General features: G+C 50.9%; 10 protein-coding genes across 10 annotated transcripts; 2 read left to right on the top strand and 8 right to left on the bottom strand.

Moving 5' to 3' along the window:
* Positions 1-468: 468 nt before the first annotated feature.
* Positions 469-1131, top strand: ANOM_002888 (uncharacterized protein; the record flags this gene model as incomplete). Its single annotated transcript, XM_015548145.1, has 1 exon — positions 469-1131. One exon carries the CDS (start codon positions 469-471, stop codon positions 1129-1131), a length of 663 nt encoding a protein of 220 aa, XP_015409013.1.
* A 448-nt stretch (positions 1132-1579) lies between these two features.
* On the bottom strand, positions 1580-3090 carry ANOM_002887 (Zn(II)2Cys6 transcription factor domain-containing protein; the record flags this gene model as incomplete). Its single annotated transcript, XM_015548144.1, has 4 exons — positions 1580-2413; positions 2472-2545; positions 2590-2809; positions 2872-3090. 4 exons carry the CDS (start codon positions 3088-3090, stop codon positions 1580-1582), a joined length of 1347 nt encoding a protein of 448 aa, XP_015409040.1.
* Positions 3091-4041: 951 nt separating this feature from the next.
* Positions 4042-4897, bottom strand: ANOM_002886 (NudC domain-containing protein). Its single transcript, XM_015548143.1, has 3 exons — positions 4588-4897; positions 4202-4523; positions 4042-4142 (listed from the first exon to the last, which is right to left on the bottom strand). Exons 1-3 carry the CDS (start codon positions 4834-4836, stop codon positions 4111-4113), a joined length of 603 nt encoding a protein of 200 aa, XP_015409041.1. The 5' UTR covers positions 4837-4897; the 3' UTR covers positions 4042-4110.
* Positions 4898-5569: 672 nt separating this feature from the next.
* ANOM_002885 (uncharacterized protein) lies at positions 5570-7843 on the bottom strand (the record flags this gene model as incomplete). Its single annotated transcript, XM_015548142.1, has 1 exon — positions 5570-7843. One exon carries the CDS (start codon positions 7841-7843, stop codon positions 5570-5572), a length of 2274 nt encoding a protein of 757 aa, XP_015409039.1.
* Positions 7844-8734: 891 nt separating this feature from the next.
* On the bottom strand, positions 8735-10444 carry ANOM_002884 (2-(3-amino-3-carboxypropyl)histidine synthase subunit 1/2; the record flags this gene model as incomplete). The annotated part of the gene is made up of 1 exon (XM_015548141.1): positions 8735-10444. The coding sequence occupies one exon, from the start codon at positions 10442-10444 to the stop codon at positions 8735-8737; it is 1710 nt and encodes a 569-aa protein (XP_015409014.1).
* A 411-nt stretch (positions 10445-10855) lies between these two features.
* Positions 10856-12002, bottom strand: ANOM_002883 (maleylacetate reductase; the record flags this gene model as incomplete). Its single annotated transcript, XM_015548140.1, has 3 exons — positions 10856-11186; positions 11234-11402; positions 11477-12002. The coding sequence occupies 3 exons, from the start codon at positions 12000-12002 to the stop codon at positions 10856-10858; spliced, it is 1026 nt and encodes a 341-aa protein (XP_015409044.1).
* Positions 12003-12707: 705 nt separating this feature from the next.
* ANOM_002882 (WD40 repeat domain-containing protein) lies at positions 12708-14049 on the bottom strand (the record flags this gene model as incomplete). The annotated part of the gene is made up of 2 exons (XM_015548139.1): positions 12708-13599; positions 13691-14049. 2 exons carry the CDS (start codon positions 14047-14049, stop codon positions 12708-12710), a joined length of 1251 nt encoding a protein of 416 aa, XP_015409024.1.
* A 535-nt stretch (positions 14050-14584) lies between these two features.
* ANOM_002881 (glycoside hydrolase family 7 protein) lies at positions 14585-16068 on the bottom strand (the record flags this gene model as incomplete). The annotated part of the gene is made up of 3 exons (XM_015548138.1): positions 14585-15349; positions 15403-15789; positions 15853-16068. The coding sequence occupies 3 exons, from the start codon at positions 16066-16068 to the stop codon at positions 14585-14587; spliced, it is 1368 nt and encodes a 455-aa protein (XP_015409042.1).
* Positions 16069-18038: 1970 nt separating this feature from the next.
* ANOM_002880 (alpha/beta fold hydrolase) lies at positions 18039-19628 on the top strand (the record flags this gene model as incomplete). The annotated part of the gene is made up of 4 exons (XM_015548137.1): positions 18039-18116; positions 18293-18717; positions 18807-19099; positions 19174-19628. 4 exons carry the CDS (start codon positions 18039-18041, stop codon positions 19626-19628), a joined length of 1251 nt encoding a protein of 416 aa, XP_015409043.1.
* Positions 19629-19848: 220 nt separating this feature from the next.
* Positions 19849-20141, bottom strand: ANOM_002879 (uncharacterized protein; the record flags this gene model as incomplete). Its single annotated transcript, XM_015548136.1, has 2 exons — positions 19849-20056; positions 20113-20141. 2 exons carry the CDS (start codon positions 20139-20141, stop codon positions 19849-19851), a joined length of 237 nt encoding a protein of 78 aa, XP_015409037.1.
* Between the last annotated feature and the right edge of the window lie 168 nt (positions 20142-20309).

Below are 20309 nucleotides of genomic sequence, written 5' to 3'. Positions count from 1 at the left end.
AAACGCTATCTTTATCGCAGCCAATCAAAAATATGGATGCCTGAGAGGATCAGCAACAAGCCTGAGCTGACGCTGCCTCAGGCACTCACAAATACGAATGTCCCCATTCTGATTCCACGCCCCATTCGAATGTCACTTCGCTTTCTCCTCACTTCCTCGCATTCCTGCATACTGTGTCCTTGTCTGGACATTTCGCTCCCACCAGTGCATAAATTGGCATCATCACCCCACGGGGTCACTCTGCGGGTGCCGACCGTCATGCTGGACATGCACTGAGTACAATTCATCTTTGCTCCACTCTTATCAGGCCGACCGCATTGACCATCTGTACATCGTATACAGATCCCGATTCCCGCATTAGTCACAAGGACTTGTTTCTTGATTCCTTTCCCCTCGTCGGAGTCATTAGAGATTATCCTTCACATCACCCAACCTCTGACTGTTTCTCTAAATATTTCCTGAGTCGCCATGTCCATTTTCAACATACTGTGCGGTTGCGTGACCCGCAGTTCCCCACTGTCATCTCAACCGCCGGCTCAGCCTCGTCATCAACCCCAAAACGGAGACAATGGCACCGCCACATATAATCCAGACAGCAATGGTCCCCCAGGGATGTACGAGGATGATGGCTACAGCCCCGTCGTCCCATTACCAAGATATACCCCACGACCCGTGAGCATTCAGGAGAAAACGCTAGAAGCACACATGCGGGATCCACCAGTGTCATCTTCTGAGAACGGCAGCAACTCCACATATTTCCAAGATGAAAAGGACCGTCTCGCCTTTGAGATGGCCCCTAACCGGAACCACAATCCCGAAGACCTGACCTCGGAGGTCTCTTCCGCTATCTCTTTCCCCAGTAGCTACGGGAATACCTCGACGGCAACGAGGGACACTCCGCCACCGCCGTATTCGTCTCGCGGGGTCTCTCCTGCGCCGTCGAGGTCTATGTCAGTGTCTTCATCGGGGTATCCGCTGCCGCCACAGCAGGTAGCTATGATGCAGATTGCGCAGCCCCGGCCTGTATTCCAAAGGCCGCACGGTTTAGTCCGGAATGTGTTGTCGCGAAGAAGTTTCGATGAAGAGCATGAGTCTGGGAGACCACGGAGGTTCTCGTGGGAGAGCCAATAGTTGTTCCAAATCGTTTTGCAATATCGAGGTTTAATTGGTCTGTTGACCGATCGGGACATCGCTTGGGGGGCATTGTCTTGTCTATTCACCCCATTCCCCCTGCCTCTTCCTCCACGATCTTTCTTCCTCTTTTCCTCTATTTCCCGATACTACATCTTGGCCACTGGAGCACCACATATTTATACGAGTAATGATGGACTTTGAGAGACTTACTGTCTATGCATGGATATGGGTAATCGGCGTTAAGGGCACTCTTGTTCGGCTTGATCTGCGTCATCTAATGAGACTACACCGTACATAATACATATACATATATACGTGTTCAAATCATGAGACTTTCCACATGTGGAATATTACACTCTAAACGCTCGAGTAAACACATCAACGCACGGAACACCAAACACAAAGCCATACATAAACCTCGACCAGTCTTGTCCTACCAGGTAAGTTACAGCAACACCACATCATACTGACACGCAATCCGCTCCTGCACATGCTTGAGTAAATACCCACAAGCCTGCGCCGGAAACTCCAGCAGACTAAGAATGCGCGGATCATCGCTCTCCTCCAGGTACATGCAGATCGCCACACACTCGGACCTGGCCCTCGTTTCCATCCACCAGACATCGAGATTTACTATCATGGCCAGCCACCAGCTGAGGATAATCAATGCAGGCGGGTCCTTCTTCAACAACTGGTCGTAGTAGTCCGGCAGGAGCCGGCCCATGTAATTCGTATAGTGGATGAACGTCTTGATGCTGCGCTCGAGGGAGAGCAAGGGGGTTAGCATTCGCAGGGGCCAGTGGTAGGGGTTTGTTTCCTCGGTGGTGGTATCGTCTATGCCGCAGATGTCGGCGAGTTCCGGATGTAGGTCGACACGTCCGGGACGATGGTCGTCGTAGAGGGGGTTACCCTCGCGAGACCGCTTGAAGACGTCCCACCACATGCTTTGGGTCACCCAGGGGCCTGTCAGCCCGAGGAGATAGCGCAGGCCGCTTTGGAGCATCAGCCAGTTGAGGGCTTCGGGGTCGTCGGAGAAGACGAAGGAGCTGCGGGGGCTGTATTCTTCGAGACTGAAGGAGTGGATGGTCATGAGGAGACAGGCGGAGTAGAGGGGGTCCATGTTGTGTGGGCCGACGGCGGTGGAGATCTCCTCGGAGTACTGATTGATGGCCTTTTGCCAGTGGTAGGCCTCCACCATCGTGTAGGTGTTGTCTTCGGGGTAGATGCGGCGGAGATGGGATGTTGCTGCGCCGATGATGGCGTGCATGAGGAACGGTGACTAGGCCCGGTTAGCTTGTCGATGGCCTGCTGACTGGGGATATACCAGGAACCCTAACATCGAACGCCAGCTGGATCATTTTACCCCTCATCATGTTCTGGCTACGCTCGGAGCTGACAGTAGGGATCGTAGCTTCATGGAAATGGTGCAATGCTCGCAGATAGAAGACAGATGACCATTTTTAGGCTTCAAGCGTAGCAGCTCGTCTAACTTGAACGAGACAGCACGCAGCGACATTGTATATGCCGCTGATTCCTGCTCGGTCAAGCTTGGGACATTGTCGATAAAGTAGGATATCACACCCTTGCTACGCGCAGAGCTAACTGGACCGGCGTCATAGCTGCAGTCAACTCCATGCTTTTGGCATCGCAGACAGTGGGGCTTAGTCTCGTCACACTAGGATCCTTCAGCCCTGCATTCCTTCGAATACAAGGAGTATGTATGAAAGTGGCGAGTACCTTAACTCTTCGTTGCTTGCATTTCACACATCCAGCGCGCGACTTCCGGTGCGATCGACGGGCATGATAAACCTTCTCAGCGCCGTCTTCTGCGCCTGACGATTGGTACAGTGGCACACGAAATAGGCTCTTTCGGCCCTGTAAGGTGTCCAGGAGTGTCGGGGGGTGGGTGCTGTGGGACTGGCCTTTCCCAGTAGACTCGTCTGCTATAGCTGGCATCGCTTTTTATAACCAACTTCCAGTTGATGGTTTTATGAGATATATGTGTGGATAATTAGAGACCAGATACTAAGACTTGTTCACCCTTTTCTCATCATAGACGGAAGGAATGATTGTCCTTTGGGTGGATGTGAGAGGAATACGAGGACTCAGCCCCGTTGTCAGTGTCCCTACATCATGGAACAGTATTGAAGCTGTCCAGACCCTCATTGGCGTGAGACACACCGCCCTGAGCCACAAGGCAAAAACTAAATACTAGTAGTCAATTGTAATCGTTAGTATTCCGTGTACTATGGCACATCTGGGGCATCCAGACGGGGTATGGTGGATCCTGAAATTGACCAACTGTACGGTTAATAAAACGGCAGGGATGGAATTTCACCATCTCTGAAGAGATCAATGACTTGAACAATTTGAAATCCGAATCGAATGCCTTAGACCATGCTCGATGCTTATTACTCATGCATAATATGATGGCTTCTTGAATCGCAAATTGTTCCTCGTATGCATCGACCGCACCGTCTTTGGGAAAAAAACCGCTGCAAGTATTGGAAATGTATAGTATTAAAGAGCAAAGCCACGAAATGGATGCTATGGGGTATATGTCCTCTGTAGAAATGCTAACTTTGTAAAATTTTGCCAGTTGCATTTCTGGTACGGGCACGGTGGTTGGGCTATTTATGATAGTTTTCGCAAGGACAGTAACATACTGGCTCATGTCTGTGAATACGAGAATTTGGAATAATTCATAAGGCGAGGATAATGCCTTTGACTCGATGCATAACTGACACGAAGTATAGCACAAGAATCGCCGTTTGTCAAGTATATTTGTTCGCCACTAGTCCTAACCAGGTAGCTCTCGTATTCGGCCAACAGGAGCAACCATCTTGATATATCCTCGGAATGTTTACTTATTAATATAGCCCATGTGCTTTTAACGAATCGAAAATCTGAATACTCATGTCCTGTCCGAAAAGACTAATGCTCATTACTTCATACACATCTGGAATGGCCCATCAACTAGCCGATTTGTGCATTGGAGAAGTCCATCTCTGTACCAGAATGTTAGTAAACCTTACGAGGCCCTAAGCACGATAGTGTCCAAACATACCCGGATGTTCCGCCTGGAACTTCTTCAGAAGATCCATCTTGCGCTGCTCATCGCTGCTTGCGCCGCCGATTTCCTTCTGTCGCTGATCGTACATCATCTTCTCGACCATGGCCCTGGTCTCCCCGTCCAGATCGCTCAGCTTCGATGACTCGGGCGTGATCTTACTGACGTCGATCTTGGGCGCAGAAGTCACCACATGCGGCCACCACTCAACCTTATTCACCTTGTCCAGATGAACCGCTACCTCCTTTCCAGGCGGTTGCGATGTCGTCTCCAGCGTCCATGAGCACTCGTCAAGTATAACCGGGTGAGGAAAGTCTCCCTGTCAAACACTTAGCTATCCCATCCTTAATGCCCACCGGTATCACCAAAAGAGCGTAGCCTACCTCGATAATAGGTTCCTGTCCCTTAACCGCCACCTTGATCTTAGTCTTGGTCAAAACCACATCCAGATCCCTTCCCCTGAGGTTTCCCGGTACGGCAATCGTCACGTCCACGTCTTTGATGGTCTGTGTCCACTTGTATGGCAGCTTCGCTTGCTCGGCGTCTTCCTTCGCCTTGCGCTCCTTCTCCTCGCGCTCGCGCTCGGCCAGTTCGGCGGGGTTCGGATCGCGTTCGGCCTCGGCAGAAGACATGGTTGGGTTTGGGGTCTATGCGCTTGCTCAGATGCTTTGTGGTAAGTCAGCTGATGTTGGTGGTTCTTTAGTACCTGTGCTTGTTGTAGAGTGGGATGGCGGGGTAATGAATAGAAGTGGGTTGCGGGGAGAATAGATGTACGCTTGAAATACCTTGACGGGTTTTTGATAAAGGCTTTTTATATTTGTGAGTGTTCGGTGAGCTGGTTACTGAGTGGATGTGAAAGTACAGGAGAGAGATTCCCAGTGTTCGTTGTGATTGTTTGGACTTTTGTTCTCTCCGTTGGCGGGGCAGTTCCGCATGGAGCTGGAGCTTACTAGCCTCTTTCGGGTGTTTTTCTATTCGATCAATGTGGCTGTTTGAATACGAGTCTGTAGAGTATGGATATGGCACATGTTTTAATTATGTCATGAAATTTTATGATATCATGTAATTCGACTGGGCTGGCTTGTCTATAACAGCAAGCATCCCGGTCTTCATAGGGTATTCGTAGTTAATCTGATATGTAGTGTGTGAATAAATGAGGAGAAGTGAAAGCATTATCATATATGTCCGTGAACAAGTGAGGGTGGCATGTTAGCAAAAAGAATCAGGGTTGGTAGCATCACTCGACATCTCCCCCTGAAGGCCAGGGCAGTCGACACACCTGGCGGACCACTCAACTTAACCTCGGAAAGGAGAGGATGAACGATAGTAGCGAACGTGTATAGCCTCATGTAGTCGGCTCGGCCCTTACTCTATGCTATCGACTACGTCCTCCTCTGTAATAGGTCCCATCCAGGGTGAGCCGTCGAAGATGCGGACATGATGCGGAGATGGAGCATTCTGGTGAACATCTTCCACTTGCTCAACAGATATGCCCGGCTCCTCGACGGAGTTGAAGAACTGACCCGCATATTCCGCAACTTCGTTTGCCATCTTAGTCTCCAAGATCCCCTCCAGCATCTGCATATCTTCCTTCCACCGTTGTTCCCTCCGTGCCTTTTCCTCTTCCAGCCGACGGCAGGTTCCGTCCTGCTCTCGAAGCTTGAGGCAGTTCGGGCACAGATAGTTTACCTCGCAGTATGAGCAGTTACATGGAGGATTGGCCTCAACGCAGTCCTGGCATACGTGCACCGAGCAGCTTGAACACTCACGGAGGACACTACCACACCTTTGTCGTTGATCGCCGACAGCTCGATACTGCGGGCAAAAGAACGATTGGCAGCCTTGCCACTTGGCCGAATCTGACTGTGATTCACAACCAACGGAGGAACGTGATGAGGAACGGGATCGGTTCGAGTTCGAGACTGAGACACTCCTGAGTCGGCGGTGCACAAGAGAAATGGGCCCTGGCGGGTCGTCAGCGCCTTGCACAGCGTGGCTACTAACATCCGGGACGGCATCCGCAGGATTATCCTCGGTAAAGCTGCTTGCAGTAGAGTCGACAGCCCGGTGGGTCCGATATGGCAATGCAAATTCGGTCGAGGAGCTCAAGTAATGCGACGAAGCAACAGCACTGGTGGTCTGTTGAGAGCCTGATCCGGGCCGATTTTGGATGGCCATCTTTTCTAGAGTAAGGTCACGGTATCCACAAATGCGTAAGCGGAGGCCGCGTAGATCATGTTCAATGCATAATGGCTTCGAGCAACTTTTACAGTGTACCTTCCACTGGGGAGTGTCATAACATTCCTGACACAGATTTCGAGGGCAAGCCGTGGGCTCTCGGTCTGGAGGCCCCAGCAACCATTTCATCATAGCTATATGTCCCGTTTCGAGTGTGTAGTCAGGTTTCCGTGGATCACCGTAGGCATACTTGGGAAAAGTCTTACTCCACTCTTGCGCCGAGTATTCCAGGTCTTCCCAGCCTTGCCCACGGGGCAGAGGCGCTGCTCGCACCTGGTCTACATCCCGGTTAGGAGTTCCAATACTGATACCGCCTCCACCGGAAAAGATTGGTTCGGTACAACACCAGTGAAATTTCAGGACAGGATGAGGGGGTGTGGTGCTATGATTCAAGGTATCACTTTCAGAGGTACTCTCCAAGGGATCCAGCATGAGGCAGGGCGAAGTGGTGGCCCCTGGCGCCCACCAGAAAGGTTGCTTAGACTCCCCTGACAGCGATGAGGGCCGTCGAGGACGAACGTAGGGCCGATCATAAGCACAACTTGCACAGAGCGTCTTGCGGCACCCAACACAGTGCATTAGAACACTACACTGTTCGCATCTTTCCGGAATCTCTTCGTAGCAGTTGTCGCAGCGGATATTTTCCACAAATCGCTTATGGCTCCAACGTGAATGGGCCGGTGACATTTTACCCTCGCCAAGGTCCCTGCCTTCTCCTGTCCCAAGGGCTTCACCATAGCAGCCAGTCTCCTCATGTTCCCACAGCTTACCGTCTCTTTTGGGTGGACGGCTGCTGTGGTCTACCGGGCCAATCCAATTCTTCGACCGCCATAACCGGTCAAAAACCACCCAGACCTCCGCAGAGCCTTGCGGTACTCTCATGGAAACGTAACCTCTCCTCCTATAGCACCTCCCGGCGGGAGTCGAACACCACGCGGTGTCGGTCCAAATCCCTAGTTTATGGCAGAGGTTGACTAATTCATGGGTCGGCTCCGAGTCTGAATCCTTCCGAGTTAAAGAAGAGGAGAGGTAGGGTCTTCTTCGGTGATGTCGGCATCGGTAGGTATACAGGCTTTTCAGTGCAAGACGCTTGGTAGATGAAGAGCTACCAATGCTGTTTTCCATATCCACATCATATTGAAGCCCAAACATTGTCAGATACGGAATGATATGGTATTTAAGGGAGACATTTTTACATCCCCGGACGGAGAGATGCTCTAGTGTTTCGCGCCGTGAATACAAGACAGTCGATATGAGTATCTGCCCAGACACCGCCGTATTATCCAACTCTAGACTCCTCAAACACGGACTGAACGGGACCACCACATTCATCAACAGCTGATCAAGAGCATAAGGGCGGGATTGCCGCGGTACCACCACTGGCTCCAGAGTCCCTGGCATGACAACCCGGAGGTGAAGAGGTACCTGAAGGGAAGAATAGACGAAACGACAAGTGCTTCCATGCTGTGGGATAAGATCTAAGAAAGGACCGGAGGTAGCGGGAAGTGTGGTAGATTTTCAAAATGGAGTCTGTCGGGAGTTGAAGTAGCAGGGATTCGAGGAGAGGAGCATGAGTCGTGATGACTCGTTCGAAGGTTGAGAGAGAGCGTTGGACGGGGATGAGCGACTGTTCCAGGGCGGAGTCGACCAGCACCTGCTGGTTGTGAGCGGCGCTATCGGCCATGCTTTCAGGTGCCTGGTTCTCCTATGGACTGGCCGTCAGATCGTGGGTGAGAGATGTACCAGCGTGGTTTATTGCCTTTGTCTTTACGTCTGTCGGTCACGCTATTGCTGTTGCTGTTGCTGCCGCTGAAGGTCAAAGTGACGCGAGGTCGCGAACACAGCGGAGATTGCGGAAGATGCAGCGCATCATAGGGAGAAAAGAAGGAGGGCGACACAGCGCAAGGAGGGCGGTATAGACTCAGGAGTTGGACGTCATGCTAGGCCATCAAAGGGAGAACAAGATACGATAATACTGGCTGATGTGTGGCTTTGACAACTCACAATTGGGACAAAAACCAACGGCCTTACGGCCGGCAAACTGCCCGCTTGCATCATGTGATAGGTCGACTCCAAAAGACTCTTCTCACTTTTGCGACCTTCCCTATTCGAGCCAGTAAGATACTTCAATTATTTAATAAATAATCCAGAGGCCCTGAACCTCAACAGGGTTGAATTCTATTTGGTCGATCTATGGAGGAATAACCCTTTTTCTTTCCCTTTTCAGGTGTTGACCTTCAATAACATAGGGTATATAATATAGTTCATCAATCCAATGGATCTCCGGGAAGTTTAGTGCCGGTCTATTGAATCGCCCACTGTATATCCCCTTGCAATGCCCTTGCGCCCTTCCACCACCAGCGTATCATCTGGGGCGTCCTCTTCATATTGAATATCGAAATCACTCCCCAACCCCTTCCACGTCCGTTGCGACCGAAGAAATTCTGCCCCTGGAGAGAAGGTCCCGCCGATCATAGCCAAATCCCCTTTGGCCCGTTTGGCCAGTGCTCGAGCAGCAGACGGCCCACTAGCTGCTGAGGCCGCATCCTGTGCTGAAGCTGAAACGCGGGGTGCAGGATTCCGCATCGGCCTCGAGTGCGAGACATATCGACCGGTGCGCAAATCGAACTCAGGTGGTGCAGATTCGGATTCTGACATATCCTCTTCCTCATCAACGGTCGCACCATTCGACAATGGAGTCTCCTCCTCGACTTCCTGGTTAGGTTGATTAAGAACGCTCTGGAAGTCACTCTGCCAGGCTCCGGTCCAGATACGCTCGGCATCCCCCTGGAGAGCAAGCTCCAGCTCAAATGGGGTGATCACTGGCTTCCAGAAATCTTTGCTGTCAACTAGGGAACTCTCCCAGCAACCGATGACCACCCAACCATCGATCTCACTGAAATTAGCCACTTTGGCTGCGTTCAACTTCCCCACCACAAACATATAGCTCTTCTTGCCAGCTTCCGCGATTTTCTGCTTCACATGCTCTACGATATGTAGATAGTTCTTCACACTAAGCGTGTTGACTAAGATTCCGAAGATTGGTGCAGTGCTGAGACGGGTCAAGGTGGCATATCGACGCCGCAAAGCGATTGCGGTCGATGCAGGCAAAGGCTTGACGTTTTCGTTTTGGAGGTCATCTGTTGGATATATGTGAATTGAAGCTACGCGAGACGCCAGCGTCATGAGGAGAGCCGTAGGAGGGTCTGAAATGTGGAAAAGCTGCCATTCTGATAATGAATCAGGAGTCTCGCAAACGGAGTCCGGCACTGTTCGATTGGGAATCGCAGATGATGGGTTGTGGACCAAATCAGTAGCAAACAAGTTGGTGTAACCTTCATTCACAAGTCGCGAGTACACTGCAGGAATATGGTCGGTGTATGTCACGTCAGCCGCGAGGATGACCTTTGTGGTAAGGTCAGGGTAGGTCTCTTGGAAAGCGCGAACGACGGGGTCGATGGGAAGAGGTTTATGTGTGAAAACGTAGATCACCGGTAGTCTCGACGTTGGAGATAGGCATGAGCGGCCATAGTGCACGACGACATCTGCATTGACATGCTCCGCAGCCACCTCGTCGACGCAGCAAGTCCCGTAGGACGTATCGGCTAAGATATACAATTTTGGCGACGTCTCCGTAGTATCCGCGATATTGAGCTGAGAAACCGAATGCGCTAGGCCATCCGACTCTGCAGTAGTACTCGCTCCATCTTTCTGCGTGTGAGAAACATTGCCGTCAGTAGCGTTGCGCTTGTCTAAACCGCGGCTAAGCAATTGAAACACCCGTGGTGCATCCGGAAGCATATCATCGGGGAACTGAAGAGCAATTCGCCTATAACGAGCCTCTCGGATCTCCTTCAACGTGCGGTCAATATCATAAGTGATTGATAGCTCCTCATCCGACAGCGTGCGCGGTGCCTCTTGTGTAGTGATGGGTTCTGTAGCCTCGAGAATACGATCATCGGGGGTTGACAGCACGGGGGCTGCTGCCATTTCTGTAGCCATCTCGAGAAGTTGATGATATCGGCAATATAATAGATAACAAGAGCAAACTATGTTGAATTAAGGGAGATCGTGGAGATGGCGGGGTTTGAAATTGTTGTGGAATTTTTTTTCTCGCGATTTTGGGAGAACAAAAAGTCCCCCCACTTCACCCCGCCATCTAAATTATTTCCGTACAAGAACCAATGGCGCGGATGCCAATTACTGATGTTTATACATGCGATACAATGCCTTTACCCTTTGAGTTTATATTTTTCCATTCATAGTATTTCTGTCCTAGTGAAATGGTTGATCGATAATGCGCAAGATGAAAATTTATCATGGTTAGAACCGTATGATTTTTTTTGGTAAGTAAGCAAGTACGATAGCCTAACTATCAGATATAGCAGCTTACTGTATAGAAGGCTCGCTAACCTACAAATCCGCCCGTGCTGGTTCCCCAGCCCAAACACGTCGAATCAATTCACGGATTGGTGCGCGCTCGATCTCCCGTGGGTTCCAGTAGGGGTTGCTCACAGCAATATCCGCTGCCTTGTCGATATCTTCCTCCTTCATGCCAAAGTCCTTAAGGCCTCGCTTGACTTGCAATTTGGACAGCAAGATGTTTAGACCCTGGACAGCATCTCCATTGCTACCGGGAAGCGCTTCAGCCAGCTTCTTCATTGCCTCTGGAATCTTCGGTGCGTTGTAAGAGATTGCATGGGGCAACACTGCTGTATGTGTCTCTGCATGGGGCAAGTTGAAACTGCCACCCAACGTATGGCATAGTTTATGGTGGATAGACATACCCACACTACCGAGACAGGTCCCGCAGAGCCAAGCACCATACAGAGCCGACGCCGGGCAGATTGAGATGTGGGGTTCTCGACAATCTCAGGAAGGGCTGATGCTAGTGCACGGGTACCCTCGGCGGCCATCAAGTTGATGACGGGGTTAGTATTGCGGGCATAGAGTGCTTCGACTAGTCGTATGATAACCGTTGAGCTTTCGACATCATATAATGGTCAGAGCAGTAGCAGGTTCTTAAGGACTCACCGGCATGAGCAATAGCATTCACACCACTCGTAGCACTCATTGCTGGTGGCAATGTCATAGTAAGGTCGACATCGTAAATGACAGTTCCGGGAAGGATTTTAGGGTCTGAACGTGTCTTCTTCAAGCCATCGGCCGTCTCGCCCAAGATAGGGGTCATTTCACTTCCCGCATAGGTGGTTGGAATGCAAATGTGAGGCATGCCCGTACGGATGCTGATGGCTTTTCCCAGCCCAATGGTGCTTCCACCGCCGATAGAGATGACCAAATCAGCATTCTGAGACTTTGCATACTCGAGAGCCTTTTCTGTAACGTGTGTAGGAGTGTGCATTGTAGCCTCAGTAAAGATGCCGGCTACCTTACCCTTGAGGACATCCTTGACCCTCTCCGCTTGGCTGATCTGCTGTGGTGTTGACAACACCAGTGGAGCCTTTAGATTGAGTCTAGAGATCTCATCGGGGAGTTTCTGGAGAGTACCACTGCCGAAGATGACTCGCCCAGGGTTCGCGTTATATTCGAATGCATCCATCATAAGAGCTTGCTTTTTTTGCCTTTGTGACGTTGGAAGAAGATGAAAGTCACACCGGGACAGTCAATGGGGAACAAATCAGTTTTATATCTAGTTAGTGCTACTCGTGTAGGAGCTGGCGGTCGACCGATATAAATACCGAGACTCTTATGGGTTAGAGGAAACTTTGATCATCATGAATAATCTCGCTGCACCCCACACCCCACCAGTAGTAGGAGACGGTCCTGCAAACAACCGTCAGGCAAATGCCTTTGCCGTGGGTCCCTTTCGCGGGGGTCCTGATTTCTCGGCATCTGCTGCTCTGATTGCTTCCGGGAAGGCCGATTTATAAGGAAGAAGGACGGCAAAGTTCCTCACATCGGAAATCCCCCGTCCAGTGACAAACTGGCCAACGTCACATGGTCAAAGAGGGCTGAATTTGTTGCTAGACCCAAAGGATCGAAATTGACGTCAAGGTCAATTCTGTAGAGAATACTTGCCCATATTGACATATAAATCGTTGGTTGAACCGACTAAGTTACATACTATAAGAATTATGCAAGTGTTCCGACCTTGCAGCTCACAGCCCTTCCCCAATCTAAAAGGTTTCTTCCCATAGAAAACTCCACACGCTATGCATTCCTGCCGTGCAGTCCGTTCCTCGCATTTGTTTCCTGCAAGCCAATTCCCTTTGTGCAGGTACGAGTATCAGGAAGAGCGACAGGATCAATCAAGATCATAGAACGCCATGACGTGTTGACCGCCGCTGCGATCCTTGCCCTTGCCCTTCTTCCGTTTTCTCTGCGCCTCGTCGGCCCGCCGACGTTCACCATCGCTATCGTCCGAGTCGTCGCCATCGTCGTCGCTGTCTTCATCACTGTCCTCAAGCATGTGCTTTTCACCAGCGCTAGCGCCATTTGCCCCAGATCCGACTGCTTCATGCCAAACCTTGACCACCTGTCCACCACCACTGACCATACGTCCTTCCACATCAAATCCTAGACCGACAACACCCTCCGTTTCATCGTGCATAACCTCTGACACAACTTTGTTTTGGCCAATCCTGACGAGCTTAACACCACCACTTCCGAGACCAACCGCGACCATCTTGCCCTTTCCAAGCTCATCAGGGACCATCGCAAGGGTTTCGAGAGACTCTCCGTCCCCGCCGCTTCGCTGAACGTAGATGCGCTCGTCCTGATCGTCCCAAGCACCCTTTTCCCAAAGGGTCAGGACTCCACCGGAGCCACCCACAATCACCTTCTCTCCGCGGCTTGTCCCGGTCGTGGCCAAGCCACCGACATACACGGAGCTGACCAATTCTTCTTCCTGGTCCTCACTGCGCACTAGTACTCCCCGTCGTAGATCCGTCACGGCCAATGTAGTACCACCGGTTGATACCCATTGTTTGCTAAATCCCGAGGTACTGGTATCCGAAGCAGGCAATGGAGTGATAGATGAGATGTAATCGTCGTGAGGGTGATGTGTCTGTTGTGGCCGGGCCGAGACGCGGGAAAACGGAAGGCGAAGGTCATAGAGATGCAGTGCGCTCGAGTCAGTAGCGAGAAGGAGGGTTTGGGGGGAAAGCGCATGAATGACGGTCGGGGCATCGACGGAGCTGCAGAACAAAGACGAGTCAATGTAAATCCTCCACTAACAGTTTGTCCCACGAAACTAAATATATATTTTTCAGTCATTATAGGACTCACCCGTCTTTCTCCGGGGGAATTGCAATCTTGTTTTCCACCACACCGGTCTCTGCCTTTGCAGCTTTAACCAATCCATCTGTTCCCGCGGAGTACAAGGATTCACCGTCCAGTCCAAACGTTAGGCACCGACAGCTGCCTTTGTGTCTTCTCGTCCTCCACATCGTATCAATATGTCCCCGGCCATTTCGCGACGAAGAAGTCGACGCCTGATCGTCGTCACTGTCCACTTCGTCTGACGGAAGACGGAAGGTTTCGACATGACCGGTGGCAAGCCCAACGGAGACAATTGGTTCCTTGGGATGTATGGCCTGCGCGAATAAATCCGCGGAAAGCGGTAATGTGCAGACTGTGTCAAACATGGCGATGTGATGAAGAATTAAAGTGTCACCAATCTTCCCTTTTTTTTTCCCCTTCGGAGCTCTTGGATAAAGCTCGGATCGATTTCCCGCTCGAGAAAGTGCGGGCCGATGGATCTTCCGCGGGTGGTTCCACCTATGAATTATATATATTCACGTTTCTGGTCGATCATCTACTACTCAATATACTATCTGCTGCTATTTATCAGGATTGGTGCTACAATATTTTGCCAAATATGAATAAAAAAAGGCAATGAAACACTCTGTCTCGTCAATTTGTCCTAATTGAATACAGACGAAGAAAAGAACGCGAATCACAGAGAATGTCATAAAAAAAAGTCGAGTGGAACCCCTTGATTCTGCTCGGCAGAACCAAGGCAAATAGAAGCGAAAGAAAAGAACAGAGTATAGAGACATGTGTCCTTGATAGGACCTCTATCCAGCACATCTTTTTTCCCATGCCATGTACATGTCTTGCTCAATGTTCCCAATGCCACACCTAACAAGGCTAGCCTTGACTGCCCTTAAATTCTGGCACTTAGGCTGGAGCGTCGAAAGTAGAGCCGATCGGGCCAAACTTGATGTTAGAGTAGGTCACCGTGGCACTGCCATGCTGCCCCTCGACCGTCTCAGGGTCACCGACGTGTGGCTCGCAGGTGCCACGAGCGACACCGGGGGTGCTTGCGTCAGCGTCTTCTGGGTAGGTGCTGTCCAGCCACATCATGCTGGAATGGTGGTCATCCCATATACTGAGGGTCAGGACCATGGAGGATAAGGCGTTGCCCATACCCTGGAGTCCGCCGTGCTGCGTGAAGATGTCGTCATCGCCGAATGCCGTCTTCTGGGCAGTGCAGAAGTCGGTGGTGATCGAGTTACCAGTGACACCTTCAACGTTCGAGGCGGCATTGGCGATGACCTTACCACCCTGCACGTAGAAACGCTTGATCTCCGACAAGGCGCCCGACTCGGTGCCGTCGGCAGTGATGAATTGGGTCACAACGGTAACTGGGGAGGAAGAGTCGACGAGCGCGCCAGGGCCATAGAAAGACTCATTGCCCATACGGTAAGCATTGAAGTCACATCCATCAGGGTCGCAAGTTCCTCCATAACGATCCGCAGAGTAAGTTCCTCCACAAGAGTCGCCTTCACACATGGTCTGGGCGGTATCATCGCAAGGATGAGGGGTGTAGGCCGTAGAGATGCTGTTGGCTTCCCAGATATCCATCTCGGGGCAGCAGGAACCGTGGCCACCAACACCGGCATTCTTGTCGCTGTCGGAAGGCTCCCATCCTTCCACGTTGGCCTGATTTCCATTGTTACTATGTTTAGCCGAAAATATAAAGGCGTGTTTCTTACCTGGCCGTTGATAAACTTCAAGTCTCGTGGGCACTGTGAATCACAGTAGCCAGTTCCATACTTGGCACCAGCCTTGTTGGTCGCGTGCTTGGCGACACCGCCGTCAGCGTCCATGGCGACGAAGTAAACGGCACCGTTCAAGCCACAAGGAAGCTGGGAAGCGTCAACATCAAAAGTGAACTCATTGTTCAAGAGGTTGAACGTCTGGTATGACTCGTCGTCGTCTGCCATCAGGTACAGACGAGAGCCGATATTGGCACCGGTGACAAACTGGAGGGACAGGGAATCGCCGCTGGTGGTAACACCGTAAGTGCCCTCGTAATCAGCTCCATCCAGAGCACAGTTGGAAGCGCAGGCTTCGTTATCAGGGCAGAGACTGGCATCCCACTTTGTTGATCCAGTCAGTCAGGTGTACATGTCCCCCTTTGGGATAGACGTAAAGGAACTCACAGTGTTGCCAGTGTAACAGTTAGTGGAGCCCTCAACCGAGTGCAGCCAACGCCAGTTGGAATCAAGTACAACAGAGCCTTTCTGCTCGGTGCAAGTGCCACCAGCAGCACACTTTTGCCAGGTCAAAGAAGGGTGGGTTTCCGCCGTCAAAGTTCCAGCCTGCTGGGCCTGGACAGCCGTCCAAAAGGCCGAGAAGAGAAGTGCACGTTGATGCATTGCGGATGCTCAATGGAAAGAGAGAATGTATTGAACTGATTTTTTGTTGTTGCCTGTCCTGCAGAGATGATATTCTGATCTTGAGCAGGAGGCATCGGGCCTTTATATAACCTGTTTACCATACGAATCTAGGAGAGAAACACCCTGGTGTTCATTTCGGAAAAATTCCTATGCGAAGCCCTATCCATACTAGCCGGTGCAACGGACCGCGATGCCGCTGAAATGACCGTTTCATAGAGATTGAGGAAGCCATACAGGAACCGCCGGCATCACATGAGCATATTGCTACTGAGGTATAGCCAAGAGTGGATCCTAAAGTGTACATGACATAGGTGTGTAGTGAACACTTGAGGACTGTTGGCGCATAAGGGCTGTAGTAGGTCTGAGACGGTAACGGAGTATGCTCCGAAATAATGGATTAAGCGATATCCTCAACAGCTCCGGTTAGAGAATTACAGGGAGGAGAAGAACTGTGTCCCTTGCTAATTTCGAAGACTGTCAGCAGGGCGAGGAACCATGATACATGCTTTCCGGGTCGGCCTTCCGATCGAAAGAGACTAACAAAACCTATACACGGTGGTATATCCTCCTACCAAAAGCTCGATTGGATTAGAGGCCCAGGGAAGAGTGCCGTACGAAACTGGTGCCCTATTCCAACGAGACAGCTGAATGTCTTCTTCACGATTGTCGCCCCGGCTAGTCCGGCCCATTCCTCCTTTGCCGGAGACTAGGCATTTGCGGTAACCTCATCCGGGGTATAGTATATCTAATCTCAGTTATAGTCCTTGTTTTGGAAGTCGATCGACAAGACGAAACTCCCTCTAGATGTGGGGAAGGACGAGGTGGTATGATGTGCCCCGATTGGCTGTGATGCATATTCTGAAGCATTAAGTGTTTACTCCGGAGTAGATGAAGGGTTGGCCCATCATTAAACGCCCTGGATCAACCCTGCCGATCGTCGGAATGCGGGGGAGAAGATCCATCAATGAGATCAAGCCTTGCGGTGCTCTTAACCTGTCGGCACTGTTGTTCGTGGAATTGTGGCTGCCAGATGGCGCCCGGGAACTTGGCGTATCGTGGCTAATACAACCGGCCACTCTAATCCAACCAATATCAAAGCTTGTGGTCGTTTATGGCTTCGGCTCTGAGCGCTTCGGGTGTTCTTCGATCAAGGCACGGTTGCAGAGTCTGGGTCTTGGAACACATAGGCGACAGCAGCCCTCCGTGCCATTCTTGTCACTAGAACATCCCGCGGCGCATAAGTGATATGCAGCTAGTATACTCGGTAATTATCCGCCAGAGTTATCACTGCAGAAACCCATCTCTGGAGCACTATGGAGGTTCCTTCGAATCCTTCCCTGTCTCCAGACGGAGACATCGTTCGATCCAGCCAGTGGTGACTTGATAGGATGTGGGGCTGGTACCTTGCAGATCGTTTCCCCATCCATCCCTTCTTCTGCCTGATATTTGGCGGCTGTCATATCAGAAGACTCCATATTTAGCCGGTATTCAGGTCCCAAAATGACCGGACGGAAGATTCGTCCGTATCACTTACAAGGTCAAGGCCACCATCCTATTCACTTAGACGGAGGAGAAGAATAATGCAGGACCCCGCGTTGGGCTGTTTGGGAATCCTATCGCCGACACACTTCGATCCGATATGCCCTGTCAGGGTACCATAGATGGTCTTGTCCTCTCGCCTGATTCTTTTTTACTCTACGTCTACAAGTAGGCTTTAGCTCCTCCTGCGAGTATTCCATTTGATTATTCCCTTCCATGAGCCCTGTATCCTTTGGCCCGATCATCTACATATCTCTAACAAGACCCCGGTACATATCTTAGAACCGTATATAGGACAAGTCCAATCTCTAAAGGGATTATAAAAGAAGGGACTATTGGAATGTGATGGGAATATCCTGCATATGTCCTTTCGCTTCTTTGGTCTCTACTCCGAGTATATCAACATCAACATGCGTGATAGAAAAAACAAAAAGAGCGAGCCTCAGGCCGACGAACCTCGGCTTAGCGGCAGCCCCACTGGTCAGATGGTGATCACTGATCAATAGGAAAGATGCAGCCGACACGGACCGTCGGCACTTCTCTTCATTCTTCCTTCACTCTACATTCATTGATTTATTCATTCATTGCGCACCAGTTGATTTTTTTGTTGGTTGAAACCATAGACGAAAATAGACATATACTACTTAGACATAGAGGGTAAAAGGAATCTGGCATCATGGCATGGTATAGCCAGACTATCGATATTCTTCGCGATTCGGTTGGGAACCACCGCGCCCAACTTCCCGTGCTTGCTGCGACAGGGGCCTCGTTGACTGTGGGGCTCCTCTTGCGCTCGCTTCTCACTGAGCAGCGTCCGCAAGGTTCTGTACTCCGTTGCCCCCAAGTCATAGCCTCGTCCGCCGCGTCAGATGCAGAGAACGAGAACGGTGAAATTCCTCTCCCAAACGATGTGCTCCCGGGGGCTCGTGATGTGCCGACTCCGTATGGATCGATGCGAGTGTATGAATGGGGTCCAGTAGATGGACCGAAGGTCTTGTTCGTCCATGGTATCACTACGCCGTGCATTGCCCTAGGTGGAGTGGCGCATGCTTTGGCGGACCAAGGATGTCGAGTTATGCTATTCGACTTGTAAGTAGCCTATTGGTCCTTAGCTCTGTCTGGACCTTAAAACGATAACTCTCCTTCGTTTGCTTTCTTATCTGATACATGGCGACCAGGTTTGGAAGAGGCTACTCGGATTGCCCGACCGACCTCCCTCAGGACGATCGACTCTTTGCAACCCAAATATTGCTTGCTTTGAGCACATCTTCAGTATCATGGACGGGTGCTGGTAGTGGTAAATTTAGCCTAGTTGGCTACTCTTTAGGGGGAGGGATAGCAGCATCCTTTGCGTCATTTTTCCCCCAGTTACTGTCTTCACTGGTTTTGCTTGCCCCGGCGGGCTTGATACGTGACTCTCAGATCAGCTTTCAGTCACGGCTTCTTTATTCCCGTGGCCTTATCCCTGAACGTGTTTTGGGTTTTCTTGTCGGCCGTCGTCTCCGTGCGGGCCCACTGACTACCCCGAAACCCAAATCCCAAAAGATTACGCCGCGGATGCATTGACCGAGGAGCTTCCCTCACAAGGAGGCGCCAACACTCAGCTGTTGTCTCGAGCGTATCCGCATGTTACTGTGCCCGGAGCTGTTAAATGGCAAGTTAATTGTCACGCTGGCTTCGTTCATGCTTTCATGTCCAGCATGCAACACGGGCCGATATTACAGCAGCGCCAACGGGAATCATGGGAGCGCCTCGGTGAATTCCTATCTACTCAGAGCAAACTATCACCCGAAGAGCAGCAGGATAACGGTCTCCCAAGTGACAAAGTGATTATCATGTGTGGCGAGCATGACTCGGTTATTGTCAAGGACGAACTTGTCCCAGATGCCACTTCCGCTCTCCAGGGCAACGTGGTATTCAAATACTTCAATGCGGGACACGAATTCCCCAGTACAAAATATGATGACGTAGCACGCGCCTTAATGGAAGTGTTGCATTGATAACTGCTTCAGAGCTGGACTATATGACAGGAAAACCCGTTCTTCTTCATTGACCTGAAGGGCCTGTCATTTGCCCCGGGGTATGCGGCCTTTGTATGTTTCCGGGCATCGGGCTCTGGTATGATTGTCCAACCTAATAGACTTGTACATAGAATGCCCTCTGTGGCCTTTTGGATCCCTTATTTTGGTTATACTTGGAATACAGAGTAGAGTTCCGTGTTCATTTTCTCAAGATTTCGTCTGTCGCGTCGAGTTGACTTGAGAGTCGTGATACATGACTAGACCGGTCTTGCATTCGCGCGCGAGCAAAGTAAGGCTCATCTGCAGCGGGTGATTGTGAAAATCGATCCACCACGCTGTTGCTGCTTCCGTCCGGTACATGGCTCAGATCTCCTGCACGGAGACCCTTGGCCATGCCGTTCGTAACTCTGCTTAGAGCGCAAAAGTCAGGATTATGGCCGTATAAATGGACAAGGGGTCTTACTTGGGGTGCTGTTTGCTTCCAGAAGACATTGTTGGTAAAACTCAAGCTCAGCCTATGCCACCGGCTTGTACTAAAATAGAGGGTATGCCAGAGCGACTCTTATGTCGTTCGAGGGAAGATTGTTCGGCTGTGTGTGTGTGTGTGTGTGTGTGTGTGTGTGTGTGTGTGTGTGTGTGTGTGTGTGTGTGTGTGTCGTG

This window comes from Aspergillus nomiae (assembly GCF_001204775.2).
Source record: "Aspergillus nomiae NRRL 13137 chromosome Unknown contig00061, whole genome shotgun sequence".
NCBI lineage: Eukaryota > Fungi > Ascomycota > Eurotiomycetes > Eurotiales > Aspergillaceae > Aspergillus > Aspergillus nomiae.
The sequence above is the reverse complement of the archived record's forward strand: the minus strand, read 5'-3'. Positions and strand labels throughout refer to the sequence as shown.

Excerpts from the sequence above, each read along its gene's own strand:
- ANOM_002886 (XM_015548143.1), bottom strand. The coding sequence starts at position 4,836 with ATGTCTTCTGCCGAGGCCGAACGCGATCCGAACCCCGCCGAACTGGCC. Across the intron at positions 4,524-4,587 it reads GACAGGAACCTATTATCGAG|GGAGACTTTCCTCACCCGGT; the intron begins GTAGGCTACGCT and ends AGTGTTTGACAG. Across the intron at positions 4,143-4,201 it reads GTTCCAGGCGGAACATCCGG|AGATGGACTTCTCCAATGCA; the intron begins GTATGTTTGGAC and ends ATTCTGGTACAG.